Below are 18113 nucleotides of genomic sequence, written 5' to 3' on the forward strand. Positions count from 1 at the left end.
GTGTGTGTGTGTGTGTGTGTGTGTGTGTGTGAGTACATGTAGCAGATATCGCTGCTGAACAAAAGAAAGTGAAGGGGACCCAGCAACAACAATGTCCCACATGCAGAGCAAATGTGCCTGCAAAGCCACTTCAATAGGAGGACTGGCAAGGGATGAAAGTTTGTTGGCTTATTCCAGTGTTTATAGCATTTCAGGGGAGCTGTCATGTGCATGTGGTCGTCTAAAACTTTAATTATGCACCTGTTTTTATTATATTCTGCCCAATTCTTTAGGAACAGCAACTTGGATCTTGGAGCTAAATGAGAAGCAGAAACTCTCATTAGGGTGTTTTAGGAATGCTGGATGTGAGGACAGCCAGACACTCATCGGATTTCATTAAGTAGCTGGCACAGACAGTGTTTCTTGCTGCAACATGGTAAACAGCTTCTGGCAAGCAGCTCTTTCACTGTTACCACAGGCTTTGAAGGAAACAAAAGTCTCCAAGAGGTAGAAATAGAAGTACTACTACTTGCCGCATCAACAGCAGTTACAAATGACTACACTAAAACATATATCTTAAAATGTGGGCAACTAACAAAATACAATTTACTGGTTTATGACAGTATCCGTATTAGAACCGACAGTCTGTAGCCTGGGGAGCAGAACTCATTAAAGCATACTTCTATATAATATATATATTATATGTATAATGTGGAGACCCACCAGAAGTGGGCCAACACCCATTTTGAATCCTGGCTCCTAATTTAAAAAAAATCAGGTACTTTGCTTAAACTTTAGTGCCTCATTGAATAGGCTGTCTCTGACCTCACAGTAGTCCTTCAAGTCACTGACTTTTTTATTTATCAAAACACAGAGGCCACCAAGAATATGTTAAAAGGAAATCAAAATTAGTCAGGCGCTATGAAAAATTAGGTGTTTCAATTTCAGCCAATAAAATATGCTTTCCTCTGGTGTATTTCAACAACATTAGGCCTCATTTCCCAATCTGTCCTTTGTTGGTGCTGTGACTGAGTGACAAAGAGCTGGACCTGGACTAGGACAGGCTTGTTGGCAGAGGTACTGAATGCTTGGCTAGGTAACTGGCTGGCACAAAGTCTTTCTGTCCAGTGTCCTTGTCAAAATCAGGCAAAACAGGGCATGGTGTTGTGCAGGGGGCGTGAGTCAGAGTCATGAGTACCATATCCAGCTGTGGTGCTCTTTGCCTTGACTGTTTCCTCTGTGTACATGCTTGAATGTAGACATAAAGCAGGGACAGCAAATTAGTTTTAGTCATTAGAATACTGAGTGAAATCTAAAAGCGAGGAGACTTAACAGAGGAGCCACATAAAGTATGTTTTGGTAGCTCCAAATAATGACATGTTCTGCCATTACTAGCATAAGGTAACACTACCTAACCACCTAACTTTTCACTTAAACAGCTTCTGGGTAACCCTGTGCCTGTATGAAACCCTTCTCACATCATAATAGCTGAGATCCATTCAGACCATTGGTTCTCAGGCTAATAAGCTTCCTGGTCTGGTCTCACTGTGATCACAACTATATTTAGAAAAATACAGCTGGGGCTCCAGCTAACAGGCTGGTTTACAGAGGCGAGGCCACACACAAGCACATAAATGCACATAGTCACACTCAGACACACAACCACAAAAATGCACATACCTGTACAGACACAAATAAATAAGTGGTCCATTATGCACATGTGCTAACATACAAACACATATGCTGTCACAGCAGCACACATGTGTATACACACACACACACACACACACACACACACACACACACACACACACACACACACACACACACACACACACACACACACACACACACACACACACACACACACACACACACACACACACACACACACACACACACACGCATACGTACAAACCAATAACAGCAGGTTGGTCAGCCAGAGCACGAACAGCATCAGTAATGAGGCCAGTGTGTGTGTGTGTGTGTGTGTGTGTGTGTGTGTGTGTGTGTGTGTGTGTGTGTGTACGCCAAGCATGTATAATAGTGACAGAATGCTTGTTCTGCAAACTGAGCAAAAGAGAACAAGAAAAATGTAATCAAACCCTGCAGAAAACACGAACAAAAACAAAGGGAAAACAGTAAGAATGGGCAAGAAAAGGGTCGAGACCGCAAACTTGCAGGTCATATGTTATTCTCCAGGTAAAATAATACCTAACATGGGGAGTCTCATTAAAAAGGCCATTTGGAAAAGCTCCAGTACAAACTTAGGAATAGCAGAACTGGTAGGTTGTTGTTTTGTACTTTTACAGACAAAAATAAAAGTAGCCTTATTAGAGACGGCTGGTAGGGGTATGTGTCTGTGTGTGTGTATACAATTAGGTGAGTGTGTGTTGCATACATGTAGATGTCCAGTAATGTGTTGAAATCTGGATATCTTGGCATTAGTGCAGATGTTCTGAAAGAGGACACTACTGAAAAAGTAAGCGTGAAGCAAAGCCTTAACTGCAGGGCCAAATGTCAGCAAACTCTCTTTTTAAAGATCACCATCTTGCCGTGATTGAAGGAATATTGCCAAGAGCAATTGCAATGGTTTACACAGTGTCCCAGAATACAAGTTTGGAACCTGCGCAAAGTTTCCAGTATGTTCATTTTTGTTATTACTCATATCCTGTACAGTACCAAAAATCAGTTGCCTCACTCTTTCCAACATACAGTGACACAGACAGCTGTGGGGGCTGGGAGGTCAGAAAGACATGTGGAGCAAGGTGTCTGGTCCGTCAATGGACCACAGAGAGAGGGAGGCACACTCGCACAAACACACATTCCCTGACACAGGTGGATATTTTCAGTAATGGGAACTAAATGGGAAATTTTACATGAACTGGAACATAACCCTCCAATAAACTGTTCAAAGTTAAAATGTAGTGGGCTACTCAAAAAGAGAATGTAGACTGAATCCAAGGCAGTAAAACAAACAAAAAGTTGACAAAATAGTCAATCAATTTTGACTGGCCTCACAATGTGCTACTTTCTCTTTACTTAATGTGTCTGAGTCCACAGCAACGCCAATGTAATCCATTATGCACTGACTTATTTGTCTGATAGATGCAACAGATATAGTCACTGTCTTGAGACCAGTGATAAGTTATCTGAAGTTTCTACAAATCATTCACTGTCGCACCCTACCCTAATTATCAATACAAACATTCCCCCAACTTAAACAGTTAACCAAATCCTCTACTGCTATTGTTTTCCAATTTCAAGAGCTTCTTTGGAGGGAATCAGACTGAATAATGGAGGGAAGGCAAGACAGACAGCTTGTACCTTATTTTTGTTCTATTTTTTTGAAGTATTGCAGAATTCCCTATATCTCCAAGCCAAGGTCACTGACCCCTCTTGAAAATAACCAGAGTGAGTTATGGGCTGCTCTCAAGTCCACTCTTTTATCTTACTACAAAAGACTCACTACAGTGTCTTGCAAAGTCTCCAAATGAACATCATAAATCATGCAAGCACTTCACACTTAACAACAACACCTACCTACCCACCCACCAACTTGGGGGATAGGAACATTTTGCCACCTTAATGTCAATTGGGTTATATGGCCGGCATTTGAAAAAATAGAAAAACACTACCATAGAAGAGCCAAGCAAGCATGTGACAAAAAATGGCACCTTTAACTCATTTATTGTACTGTATGTCTTTTTTTGCAGTTTCTCATAATGTTCTTTCAAGTCAGTCGTTTCATTGACTGCACATGGTCTACGTCACTGGCTTGATGGGAAATGTAACTAGAGCTGCAGCTTAGCCTCCAATCTAGAAAATTTAGCAAAAGTTAATGCTAAATTTTAGCAGCAGCCATAAATGACTCACAGTGATCATTACGGCTTACCTCAAGTGTCTTTTTGAATCCGGTTGAACTCTGAAAATGCCATTTGAGCAGGTAAAGAAGAAAAGTGATCAATAAAAAGGATTTTCCAAATTTGGTTTAAGTTATATTAAAGCAATCTTTTCAGCACACAGTGAGATTACACATGACCATTTCTAAGTGACAATACACAGCTACGAATTTCTACGCATTTCTTGTTTTGTAAAAACATCACAATAACTGGCAACCATCTTTTATTGTCGTGATCTATTCTAATTAGGCTGACATCCTGCCATAGGACTTGTATTACTTGATTTTTTAATGTAATTAAATTAAGTCTTGTGTTGAGTTTTCACTGTAATTCCGCTGGTAAAATTAGGTGATTACAAATTTATTGGATCTCTGTAATGACATCCATTCTCTAACCTCACCAAAGTCTTTAAAGTCTCTGTGCTGGATGGTATGAGTTGAGGCAAGGACTGTATTTGTGGCCACAGCTCAGAGTTTTGTGGTTCCCTAGTGTCAAAGGTGTTCTGTGTGTGCATTTTTCAATCATCGGACCTAAACAGCCCAAACTTTTCATAGAAAAATACACTCCACTCTCTTACACACACGGCCCTCCCCTTCCTCCCATCTGGAGCAACTCTGACCCAAAACACATACATAAGCATGCACATGTACACGCAGACACACACAGACACACACACACAGACACACAAACACACACACACACACACATTCTCAGGAGAGGGCTTCATTACACAGGGATTACTAAAAGAAATGTTTTAATCAAGTTGTGCAGACAGCTGCAGACCGCAAGGCGAGAAAATGGCAATGACGTGGTTCATCAGGCGTTAAAGGAAAACACATCAAGAGGCCTGTGTATGTGTGTGTGTATAATGGTGTGTCTGTGTGTGCATGTAGCTTCCTGCCTCTGTCCAACATGTCCAGCTGTGGAAGACATGCGGTTCCTTATAAGGACACAAAGAGATAAGAGACCTCTGTACAGAGACGACAGACCTAATATCACATTTATACTGTCACATTTTTCTGCAGACTTTTGTACGTCACGTCCTCATAACAACAAATTCAGCAGTCAATGGAAGCACCAGCTGTCCTTTATTTTGATCCAAATTAGTTGTCCTCAGTATAAGTCTCAATGTCTTTGACCTTCTTGCAGATGGCCATTGAAAATAAGAATACAGACTCCAGTAAATTTCCCTGAGCCTGGTTAAATAAAGCTATTTTTGATCATGGTTACACCAGTGTTTCCTGTACCTCATTACGAACTGTAGATTTTTCTTTAAGCTGTGAAAATTGGATGGAACACGCCAGAGCAGTACTGAGGCCTGGTGGGGAGGAGAGGACAGTGGAATGCACACCACAATAGATGATAATCCAGTCAGAGCTGATAATCCATCTACCCTTCCCTATTTCCCACTGTTTTCCCTCCCTCAAGCTTCAGTTCCTCAGATGAGTAATTCCGGCATTAATAGTCTTCCAGTCGACTGAAAACATCTACAGCTGCTCCTAAATTTGCTATCTTGGCTCTGGCCTATACAGCCATATACATCTCAAGGTATAGTTAAAATTCAATAGATATTCTTGGACTGCAAGACTATTGCCTCTTGAGAACATTACAGCCTATAATATACACTTTAGGGCTGAGTTAAAATCTGTGTTGATTTAAGCTACCAAATGACACTTGTAATCATGAGGGCAAGTACACAGCTTCTACAGCAAAGTGACTGTTTTGTAGCGCGTTTGAAAGCTGAATGAAAGGCATGAAAGCTTCCATCAGAACCGAGACGTCAATCACTGAGAGCACCAGCTTCACATTCGGTGATGCCATTTCCTTAATACAGGGCTCCTCAATACGTCCATTGATCTTTGTCAGCCATGAAACCAAATAAAACTGTCTGACACCAGATGTAGCAAAGGAAAAAAAATCCTTACCACAAAGTGGGCCAAAATACTTCATACACTGTGCCACACAAAACATGATGTTTTACCTTGCAGCTTACAATCCTTTGCACTCCTGTGTTTCAGAATGAAAAGTGGAACAATATTACATCATATGCCATTCAAGGCTTTTAATACACACCTGTTAATACATAAAGTCTACTTGTTGCCGTGTGTGCCATACCTTCAGCTTCATCATGTGAAAACCTTTTCTTTCTGAAAACATTCCCATGTTTCTTCAAAAACAGGGAAGGGCCTAGTTCATGCATTGCCTTGTTTAACTAAATGAATTCCCTGCTGCTCTTATGGCCTCCGAACCACAACTCAAAGCTGAGCATGACCACAGCAACCACACGTTGATTTAAGGTCATTCAATTATCCTTCACCATAACAGTTCATTGTAACTTTAACCCTAACAAAACAGACCTCTCAGTTAAGTCCTTGATGAGTAATACAAGTGATTACTTCATTATAAAATCACCACAAATCAAAGTTTGGTTGAGGGGCACAATAGTTGACGCAGAAGTTGTGTGTATGACACCATTCAAGATTTGAGTCATAAGTTATTTGAATGTATATTCAGAGCACAGACATTGTCTTTCCCTATTCAGCATTCCACCCAAATCCGTTTTCATCAGCCAAAAGGACTAATCTAATTCAACATGCTAATGATATTGCCTGCCAAAAGAACTAGTAGAGAAATGTTAACAGCCACAGTCAATGTTCTCACCAGTGAATGCTCTTCATGTACATTTGCTAAATTTGACTTGGATCTCTATTGCTCCCTACTGAAGAACACAGTACGCATTTGTCCTCTTGTTCTTGGCTGTGCTTTGAGACATAGACCAGGAGCAGCTTGCTATGACTAACTATGAACAGGAGTAATGAGGCATTACAATCACACCAGAAGCCTCATGCCTCAGATGCCTCAAGCAGCCTTCATAAATTACGACATGAGCTAATCTAGAGTCTAGACTACTGCTCCAGACATAGTAATAGACTTCTCAACTTCACATAGAAAAATCCTACAGGTAGTGCTAAAAGCTGAACTAGCCATTAACAATGTAATAGAGTTAGATCAATAATTAGATATCAAGGGAGAACCAACATGCTTCTCTATTCAGAAACATTTGGAAGTCAAGTGAGCTTTTTGTGGCATGCACCTGTAATGCCACATGCTTTAAGAAATTATCCCCTCAGAAATAGCTGAGCAAGGAACAGGGGCTGCTAAAAATGCCACATAAAAGCTGGCATGGGGCTGAATTATGACCTGCAATACGACGAGCCACACTAGGCTGCTGCTGGTTTGTTGGTCGGTTGGTCGGTGGGCCCCGGCCTTGGCCTGCCTCCATATACTGCTGCTGTCAGGTGGCCCTGCATAAGTAATATTATATGGTGTGAGCGTAAGTGGGTGCGTGTATGTGTCTGAGTGAGTGAGAGAGTGAGGTTAGGTTTTGGGGAGATCGACGCAGGTGGCACTTCTAACATCCCCTCCCTACTGCCACCTCCCTCCCTCTCCCTTTTTTTTTTCTTTTTCTTTTGCAGGGACCGATTTTATCTGGGATAACAGGTTTAACAGCCAGACCGATTGAGACTCTCTGTAGAGTCCCTGTGAAGTAGGCGGCCACATACATTGCCTTTCATTAGGGATAAGTACAGCCTGATGCCTCTCAGCTGCACTTTAATTCACTGAGAGTGAAAGTTCATTTCAGAGGATTTGGGCTTTTTGCTTACCAAATGACTGACCAGTTAGTACATGGTAGTGTATCAAAAGCACAGACTGACTTCCATACTCTTCAAAAGCAATCTTTGTTTACTATCCCTACTCCCTCGCAGTGTTATTTTGTTTTAGTAAAAACTCAGCTTGTTACACTGAACAGCAATTTAAACTGTTCTTTATGATTTATTCATGTTTAATCAAATAATTAATAAGATTACAAAAAAAAGTTTTTTTTAAAAATGACAAAAAGTTTTATAATTTTTTTTTACTAATAATATCGGAGACATTATAGCTGATTCAATTTGGTCTTCAGACATCAGCGTCAATAATTCATTTATATTACTGTACAGATGAGGTTATTTATAAAAAACATTCAAAACGTTATAACGTTAGTTGAATACAGCAATAACAGTAATAAACAGTTGCAATTATAAAATCAGATATTTTTACAAAAATAGTGTTATGTGAGTTATAATTCTGGTGGTTTTTAGCCAAGCTAGCTGCATTGCTCTAGAGATAGCAAGGACTTTGGTGCAGACTGAAATATCTAAACAAAAATAAAAGGGATTACCAAAAAATATAACACAGATATTCATGATCTGTGAGGGTAAATCCAGGTCCCAAGTAGATGATGCCCTCTGGCAGAACAACTGTTTTGCCCATAGACTTACATGGCGTAAGAGGCATCTGTAAATCAGTTGATACATTTTTTGAGTGTCACAACCCCCCACAAAATGAATTGTTTTACTCTCATATTTAAATCCATTTGATCCAATAACCTTTACTTTTTCTCTGATGTTCCTCTTAGTCTAGTTTTCACCCAAAGGGGCTCAAAATGTTTTGTGCACAAAATGAAAAATAGAAGGAATTCTCTGCATGCATCACATAGCTGCAAATGGTCGCTATTGACTACAAAACTGTAATATGATTATCAAAATTGGTAAAGCCCCTTTTAGTATGCATCTTCAGTGGCCAGGCTGACTCAGTGGTAGAGCAGGCGCACATGTACTGAGAGGTTTTTGCCTCGCCGCAGAGGTCCAGGGTTCAATTCCAACCTGTAACGAGTTACTGCACGTCTTCCCCCTCTCTCTCACCTAGCTGTTCTGTCAAAAATTAAAATTGGAAAAGCCCAAAAAATAATCTTTAGTATGAATCTTCAGGTGATCAGAGTTAGTGATGCTGTTTTTAAAGAAACCTTATCTCTGTGTCTCAATTGGCACCTTCTGTATGAATGTACCTCCACACTACAACCTAGATCTAGTGACAGTGATCAAGTGGACCTAAGCTTAAAGTTTAACAACAGCTAACACTGTTTGTAGTTATAGATTAGCCATTGTGATGCTGAGACACAATGTCGCAGGGTGTAAGCCTAGAGAAAATACTTTAATATAGTTGTTCCAACCAGATAACACATTTTAGTTGGTTATGCAGTTTCCAACTTCTAAAGTGTATTCCCACATCTCCACACAGACACAACATGGCCAGGAAGTTAAAACATTACAACTGAGCTGAGGTGCCCTTACAAAGGCATTTTAGGAAAAGCTGGTAAAGAAGGTTGCACCAGCCAACCTAGACCTCTCTAACCTGGAAATCTATTGCTCACTTTCAACTGACTAAGAAGAAGAGATTGTTGTTAGGGGAGTATATTAACAATATATTGGTTTGACTGCTCCCTTATTAGATGATCTTTTAATTTCTTTAAAAATTGCAACAAGGAGAACCACAAGGTCAAAATCTGCAATTGCTCTGCAGCAATTACCCTTCTTTAAAATTTCAGTTTGCTTAAAAACTGTGGAAACAAAGACATTTCAGTCTAATTGGACACATCCAAGGTCTCACACACAATACCAAATGCCTAGTAAAAGCCAAGGTTGGCAGGGATAAGATTTCAAGACAATGTACTTTTCCCAGTGCTGCCCACTGTGAGAAGCCGGAGCCTTTGTGGTGAGACTGAACGAAACACGAGCTACGCTATGCACTGCGGGCCAACTCATCAGGAGATGTGCTGGGCCTTCACAGACGCCCAGTGCCTCTTCAAATCCTCCATGATCACCTGGCAGTCATATGTGCTTGCTTAAGCATGAGCTGGCTGCACATGGCACACAAACATGTTTGTGTGTGCATGCAAGTGTAAGAGCTACCTTTTACATTGGAAGTTTATCTCAGAGCACTAAGGTCTCATGCTTCCCACTTTCTTTTATATTTACTTAAAGCTTCAAAAGCTTGTACAGCTCTGCTTAGTGCCTGCCCAGAGAACAGAACATCTTGGAAAAGGGTATTTTTTGAGTTACATTAGTGCTGAGGAGCAGTCCCAAAACATCCATCAATACAGCCAATTAAATGCTACCACCTGGTGGAGTGCATCTTTTGGCTTCCCCGCCCAAGTAGTTACAGTAACCGTCCACTTCTGAACAGTTATACTAACTACTCTCCCCCAACACCGTTTTTTTTGCATTTGCATTCACACTGGCCAAGTGGCCGTAGGAACTGACCTTTTGTTACCATAACACAGCCATCTAACCACCACTATGCAGAAAAGGGAAAAGACCCTGCCCAGAAGTAAAAGCTGAAAGAGTTACAGAAACTGTGGCCAGAGGGACCCCAAAATTCCCCTCAAAAAATCCCCACATTTTAGGAACAGTTGGAATACAAGAAAAAAAGATTCTAGGAACGTTATGTTCTAGGAACTGCAAATATCCTTCTGGTCGTAAAGCAGCTAATCTTGGCCTCAGCTTTCACCTTTAGGAGAGGAACTTTCTGACTGTACGTTGGTCACCCACATACAGTGATCACATGTAATCTCACACCATATTATAATACATTTGAGTTGGTACAAATGGTGTGAGTTCTACGTGGGAATTCCATTGCTCAAACACACAGAATAAGGTTAACTGAAATTAAATCAGCCTTTCAATTCACTGTTGTTGTAGATAAAAAAAATAATAGATGAGACCCAGAGACAACTAAGCAAAACCGTGGCAGTTAACTTCAGCAGAGAAATAGGAAAGAATACTATGTATTACTATTTACTTATTACCATTTCTGGTTCTCATCCAGCACTCACTATTTCTCTCTCCTATATCTTCTAACTACTGTCTCCACTTCTCCGTCAAACCTGCTCATCGTCATTCCTCTAGGAGCAAACTGTCAGGTTGTGTTAATTGGATTTTGACTGAAGCAAAAAACAGGTCAGGAAGCAAGACAGCCATTCCTCCCCGCTTAGACAGAAAGGGTCAAATATGAGTCACTTCATATATGGCAGGTTCAGAACTCATGACCCTGCACAACACACCCAGTCCCATTATCATCTACAGGAAAGAGACTGACAGTGAAACAAATAGGAAACTGTTAAAAAATGCGAGAAGTGCTTCAAACCTGTCCAAGTGTTGGAAACATCAAGCTGAATTTAAACTAGGTATGAGGAAGATGAGATGAAGTGGAAATAATCCTGTTAAGGGCAGTAGAATTACTTTGGTATTACGTGTTTACTTATTTTTGAGATATGATCGCAATGCTATCACGTAGTCTAGATAGACCAACAGATGTTCTATTCAAATCATATGAAGATAAGGACTTCTGCTGCATAAACTGTTACTGGATATGTACATACTGTATTCATCAAAGGCTTGCTTACAACAAAGAATAACAGAGCACTTTCTTAACGTGTCAAGGAGACTCTGAGAAGTTGTCAGTGTTATTTCTAAGGGCTGGTCCTGGCTGAAAGAAAAGCCATGGGAGGGCATTGATCTGGAAGGCTCTCTGGAGATGAGAAACATCTAGTGATTGTCAGAAAGAAAAATAACATCCTTTTGACATCTGAATCCACTATTTGAGGCAGGCAGGGCAGAAACAAGGGGAGGCTTGAGATCAAACAAGCAGCTAACAGGCTGTTATTGGGAGCAGAGAGCACAGGGAATCAGGTTCTATCTACATACACACCACTGAATGAGGGCCTTGTGGTTCCCTATGTGGCCAGCTAACCACTGTACAGTAGATACAATGTTTGCCTGGAGAAGAAGTCAGGAAAAGTCAAAACCATCTGCAGGTCTTTGACATGTTTAAATCTAAACTAATGGGGGGAAATCAATTCCCAAGCTAGTGCTTTCGCACAGGTTTCCTGCTTTGAAAGGCACTCTGACTGCAAGGTGTGAGAGAGAGGGCACAGGGTGTGTGTGTGTGTGTGTGGTGTGTGTGTGTGTGTGTGTGTGTGTGTGTGTGTGTGTGTGTGTGTGTGTGTGTGTGTGTGTGTGTGTGTGTGTGTGTGTGTGTGTGTGTGTGTGTGTGTGTGTGTGTGTAAGATGACAAGCAGAGCAGCCTTTACTCAGTGATCAGATAGTCCACCTCACAGTGATGGTGAGAAATATTTTTCCAACAAATCTCTGCATTTCAAAGACTGATAAATTCATTAATTTGTTGCTCTATCAACCAAATGTGCTAGAAAGTTGTTCCAGTCTGCTGAGGGCAGATGGAAGACAGGACATAAGCTACTCATTCATTCTTTACAGGGCCTTACTTAGATATCAAATGACCCCAATAAGGTCATTTTAAACATATATTGACTAATTTACATTCAAAACATACAAAGTTCATGAAAAGTAAAGCCCATGATATTACACACTACACACAGACATCCCTATTGCACACTTACAGTGAAAAAATTCAGCTTCTAAAATGTCTTTTCTTTTTACTCTCCCTCTCCTTCATCCATCCTTCCCTTTATCTAGACTCCCAAGCTTGTATCTAATTCCTCTTCCATTTACACTGTTCCCATCATCATTTCTTCCTCTCTACTCATCTTCCACCTTCTTCTCTCTTCTACTCTCCTTCTTTTGTCCTCTTTCTCTTTTACCCATTACGTCCTCAACTGGCTGTCTACAAGCTCCAGACTGAGGTGCTTATAAGTTCCTCTCCTTTTCCATTTTCCTGTGTTCCCTTCCACTCTCTTTGTATTTTGATATACTCAACACTTCAAGACGAAAGATTCATTTCTTGTTCATCTTTTTCAAATATACCATTTGTCCAACTGTTCCACCTCCAAACATTGAGCATTATTTCCCTCCTTTCCCTTCTTGTCCTCTCTTCAACTCCTACCCTCTCTGGGGGACATCCCCAATGAGTCATCCTGTCTGGTACAAGGAGAGGGATATAGCAATATGTTTTTTCATCTCTATAGACAACGTTGTCTTATTTTCCTCTCCTTGGGTTTCAAACCATCTGAGAAATTGTTGCAGTTGTTACCCGATGACTCCGTTTTTCTGTTTTCCCCACCGACCGCTAAAGAAGTGGCTCATCCATCACTTTAAATACCCTCTGATGCACTGCCCGCACAAGGCTGCAATACTCTACATGAAGTACAATACATGGGGCTACCACCACACACTGTATACAGACAAGCCAAGCATGCATATAAACACATCCAAGGATGCATACAGGCAGGGTGTTCACACTCCAATCTTTCCAAAATCAGAAAAAAACATGTCACGTACTTACGCCTCCCTCACTTTGGTATGCATTTTTACTGGGTTAAATTGATGGGTGATTGTTACCTAAAAGGCCGTCCACAGGTACTTGTAGAATGTAAAACACCATTTCATTTTTACAGTTGCCTAAGTCCCTTTAGCCATTAAATAATGGCAAGTACATTACATATGCAGTGTCTACTTCCAGAAATGTGTTGACTTTTGAATTACCTTGTACTGCCAGTAATAACCTCAATCAATAGGTTATATTGTTCAACACCACACCTGGATTGAAACAGGTCCAGTACTCCAGTACTTAGCCTATAGTGATTTTCTGCATACCAGACCTGTAAGCTGGTCAAAATGTTTACTGTACAGTGAAATCATTCAGGATGTCCAAACCAAATAATATGCAATGACAGAATTGTGTTGTGACTGATTTGTATATATATTGTGCATTGGGGTTTAAGTGATCTGCTTAAATATAATGAGGGACAAATAGGTGGGTATACTGTTGTTTCCCTTCAAGATGTCTATGTTTTCCCCATACATTTACCTTTAAATCCAATAGCAGTTAATGATAGGAGACATCTGCTAATTTATGTTCACATGAGGTACTCTACCTGCTACTCGGCTCATTCAAATTTCCATCCATATTACAAGTGCTCACCAGTATGCTGGCATCTGAATTAGCTTCCCATAGAGTGCAGTGCTGAAGGAAGGGATGATGGGGATGAGAGGCAGGAAACCCCCTGTACTGTCCTGGCATGTCAAGCCTGCCTGGAACCCAAATACCTGGAAAGAGAGATACAGTATAAGGAAAGATAGAGTGTAAATGCCTATTCAGCAATGTATAGATCAAACCATTTACAAGATCCATAGATAAAAACAAATGGAGTTGTTGGTGTTCTCTCATCTCAATCACCACTGAACTGTTTTGACTCTGTCTGTATTCAGCAGACCTGTCGCAGCAAAAACCCGTGCTCTAACAGGCGCTGGTTCTTAGAGACACAGAAGAAAGACAAAATCAATCTTATCTTACTTATTAACTGTACAAACAGCTGTCAGCAAGTCCATCTTACAGTCTAGGAGGCAATGTTAAAAATATCCTTATGTTAAACCATAAAAAAAAAACATTCACATATGATGTACAATGTAGTCTGCACAGCTGTTTACTAACAAACGCACAGACTAAACTGAAGTTTTCAGAATAACTTTGAGGTTCTCTATTCTGTGTACAGTAATAGAGTTGGAAGAGCAACGCTAAGTAACACTCTTGCTTGCATTAAATTAACAGCACAGACAACACGCTACGGACCAGATTGATAAGATCCAGATCAAAATCACGGCAAGATGCCACTGTTAAGTAACATTAATGTATTTTCCGGAAATACATTTTTAGTAAAGTTGGGTACCAACCGAATTACGTTGGTTCTACAGAGGACTGATTCCCATTATTTGGCACCATTAAACGGTGCCAAATAGTTAAAGTCACAGTGAATCACAGCAATTCCGGTAAAGCGATTGCAAGTAATGTATGGTTACAGTTTTCAAAACTTCACACAGACAGCATTTGCTGCAATATAATATAATGGAGGGCCTAAAGTGGCCGCGGTGCGGTTACACTTCCTCTGACAGACAGGCACAGCGGTGTTTTCTATGCCCTGGTGGGAGACTGACAGGCTGGAGGTTGTACTGTAGGGAAAGGCAACTTTATTTCTATAGCCCATTTTAGCAACAACGCGATTTAAAGTGCTTCACATAAAACAGTTAAGGGCAGTTAAAAAGAGAAAGAAAATAAAAACAGACTAAGAAAGAAAAAGATACAAATACAAGAATAAAAGTTGCAGTGTAAGAAATGAATAATTATTTGGTTTAATAGGTTGTAGGGACAGATTTGGGAGGGGAGATGGAGGTGTTTTATTTTGTGTGGTGTGTAAAATGTGCTAAATAAATAAAATGTTCTAGTAAATAGATAAATTGGTTTGAAATTATTTAAAAAAATAAAATCTATTTTTTTTGTTATTACAGAGGGAAAGTTCCAGAAAAACGTACAAAATTTCAGGTAAAAATGACAAGGGTACCCAACCCTAATTTTTAGGCTCACTCACCTCAGTGTGGTGTCTTTTAGTCACAATGTGGCTCATAATCATACTCTCATTATCTAAGTAGCCACATTATCTGGTAGCCACATTACCAGACACAGTCTTGCTTTGCCAGACCTTCCTCCACAGCACTTGAAAAGAGGGTCTGGCTAGTTCACACAGCATTCCATGATGGGGGGAAAACTCTGCTCTGGTTTATTGCCATTTCTTTAAACCAATCCCAATTGGAGTTTAGAATTCCAACACAAAGAAAGCGGAAGGTACCGGACATCCGGCTGAATGAAGGACATCGGGGCCGAATTTCCAGAGGCAATAGACTAAATCATTTCAAAAACTGCAAGACCCATTATGTCACTCAAAGGCTCTGCACATCCTCACACAATTCCTCTGGCTCATGAGGCCGATAATGAGGGACATCCAATGGCATTTCCAGCTGCACCTGAACAATCCTGGAAATGAAACGCTGATATAGACTACCAGACACATAATGTACTGCACACTCAATGTTTACATTCTGTTGATATTGAACATGGTGGATCAAGTCCTGTTTAATATTTGAGCCAGTGGATGATGGCTGGGCCCAGCTGTCCCACATGCAGCTGCTGTATATGTGCATGACAGGATTCATTCAATTCCTGCAAGTGAATGTCTACCAAACTACTTTACAGACATGACTTTGGACAAAACTAAAACTGGCCTATGGATGGACATGAAAAAAAAAAAGACACCAAAGTAGTACTTATAAAAAGTTGAATAGTTTGATTGCCAAATCCAGATGTAGACATTATTAAAGTCCCACTTTGAAATGCAAGCTTAGGGCTAAGTACAGCTTCATCAGGGAGAACAGATTTCAAATTCTGTTCTCATTTCAGCAGCCCGAAGCGACTGGTTTTTCAAAAAGCCCAAGTTTTCATTTATGATCGGTCTGTTTACTTCTGTGGCCGTCTTGTTGAGCAAGGCTGACTTTTAGTTCTGGTCTATAACCATGGAAAAGTGAGACAATGGCTAACCGCTACCCTCAAGACAGACACCTTAGCTTTGTCAGCCAGTGTCAATAAAACACAGATTAAGATAAGCCTTAGTTTATACCCGTTTCAAATCACTTCCTGAAGTGGGTGAATTGCGGCCTGAATGACCTCCACCCTGTCATGAGCCCCCTGCCAAAATCCAGAGGCGGAATTAGTACCTTGGCAGATACAGCTGCTGATTGGCTGATTGGTCAGAAGGATCCTTGGCCACTGACCAGTTGACTGTTAACCCTGCAGTGACCCTGTGATAAGGACTACCAGCATGATGTCCGGCAAACATCCTGCCTTAAAAAAACATACCAGGCCATACCAGGCCAGACTGGGCCACCCCAGATTACTACAGAACTGTTATCCAGGCTTCCTGAAAGGTGGATTAGCTGAATTTGCTAAAGCCTCCATAGTTCTATGTAATGGGGCATTCAGGGCTTCAGGTAAATGTAAATTCAACTCTTTATTTCTAGTTTGTCTGAAGGTCAATTTGTTTTACAATAATAATAAAAACAATAATGAATTATATCTATTGAGCTTTAAACTAAAAACTATACAATCATCACAGAATCAGGTGAATGTCACAGCTGCCCTATACAAGCTTGTAGCCACCTACCAATTTGGAAGATGAAAAGCATGAGGTAGACCAGAGTTGGACTGGTGCTCATCAGAAAGCTCAGTGCGTAGATTTTTATGACCAGGTGAAAAGGGGTCATATTTTAGAGTGGAGTTAAGACTGTGGCCACACCATTGACCTCCTAAATTAGGGCTAAAGTGCATGGAAACGGAATTGTACAAATTATTATGTGTGTGTACTTTGTGTGTGTACTTTGTGTCAACTCGAAACATGAAATGAAATGTAAAATTAAATCAAATAAATGAAATAGAAATGTAAAAGATACAAACCTGTGCTAATCAAAGACGGCAAAAGACCAGAAATAAAAATGTGCTGGAGTCAAATTAATTTTCCGTATGAATGAATGAATGTTTTTTCATCCACTTCTCCATAACTTTTGCACTGTGCATTTTCAAATATATAAGATAGGAAAATAGAAGTAGGCATCCTTTATTAGTCTCTTTTTTATACGTTTATAAGAGAATCAAGTTGGCAAATGCAAAACTAAGCCAGATGTGCAAGGTTAAACTATGATCTAGAATGCCTAAGTAAAGGTAGATTTGACTGTAGATGCAGCAGCTCTCTAGACACAACTCTTTGAGTTTATTCTAATTATTATTAAATGCACATCAAATGCATTGTTTTTATATCTTCAGAAAAAGAAAGGGGGATTTAACGTGGTTGTGCTCACCTTGAGGTAGAGGTGTGCATAGCAGTGATGTAGCAGGTTGTCGGAAGGCTGGCTGACAACGCTGACAGTGCTGACCAGCTCTGGCGCATACATGGGCACTGAGTGTTCAACATTCACCCTTTCCAGCTGGAACTGCACAGAAGGTAGAGGGCGCACCGGCTGAAAAGCTGGCACGTTGACTGGCCCCGGTGCAGTCTGGGAGATTGAAAATGGAAGTGATTAAAAGGGAGAACACATATCACACTTATTTCTCTAGTTGGAGTCTAAAGTCTTCTTTTTATACTGTATCTCTAGGCCAAAGTTCTTCAAAATTAATTCAATCTAAATGTGAGACATACAGGGTGTGTGCTTTTTATAATGATGGGTATATTGGGAGGATTTGATGTTTGAATTGTATCTTTTTACTATGGACCTACTATGTAGTAAGGAAATAGTCAAAAATAACACAATACAAGTATTGCCCCCTCACCACAAGACTGCAGAATGTTATCATCCTTTTTTATTATTATTATTATTATAACCATTGAAGGTGCAGTAAGAACTGATTCTAATCATATTACTCTCTATCACTCTTCCTTCATTATGGTTTTGTAAACTATATTTTCACACTTTATTTTATGTAATTCAATTACCGTTGACAAATTAATGACTCAATTCTTAAAAAAGGTAAGGACTAGGATATAAGGGTGTTATC

General features: G+C 40.2%; 1 protein-coding gene across 4 annotated transcripts in view; it reads right to left on the reverse strand.

Moving 5' to 3' along the window:
• The window catches only part of vps13b (vacuolar protein sorting 13 homolog B), a 354534-nt gene that overhangs the window by 273346 nt on the left and 63075 nt on the right, over nucleotides 1-18113 (reverse strand). For all 4 annotated transcript variants that reach the window (XR_004332501.1, XR_004332502.1, XM_032519244.1 and 1 more), the window contains exons 15-16: nucleotides 17420-17614; nucleotides 13662-13786 (exon numbers count right to left, since the gene is read on the reverse strand). Coding sequence is in view for 2 of the 4 variants with exons in the window: in XM_032519244.1 (XP_032375135.1) it covers nucleotides 13662-13786; nucleotides 17420-17614 (320 nt within the window). In the remaining 2 variants the exon portion in view is untranslated. The remainder of the gene's footprint in view (nucleotides 1-13661; nucleotides 13787-17419; nucleotides 17615-18113) is intronic.

This window comes from Etheostoma spectabile, chromosome 6 (assembly GCF_008692095.1).
Source record: "Etheostoma spectabile isolate EspeVRDwgs_2016 chromosome 6, UIUC_Espe_1.0, whole genome shotgun sequence".
Classification (NCBI taxonomy): Eukaryota; Metazoa; Chordata; class Actinopteri; order Perciformes; family Percidae; genus Etheostoma; species Etheostoma spectabile.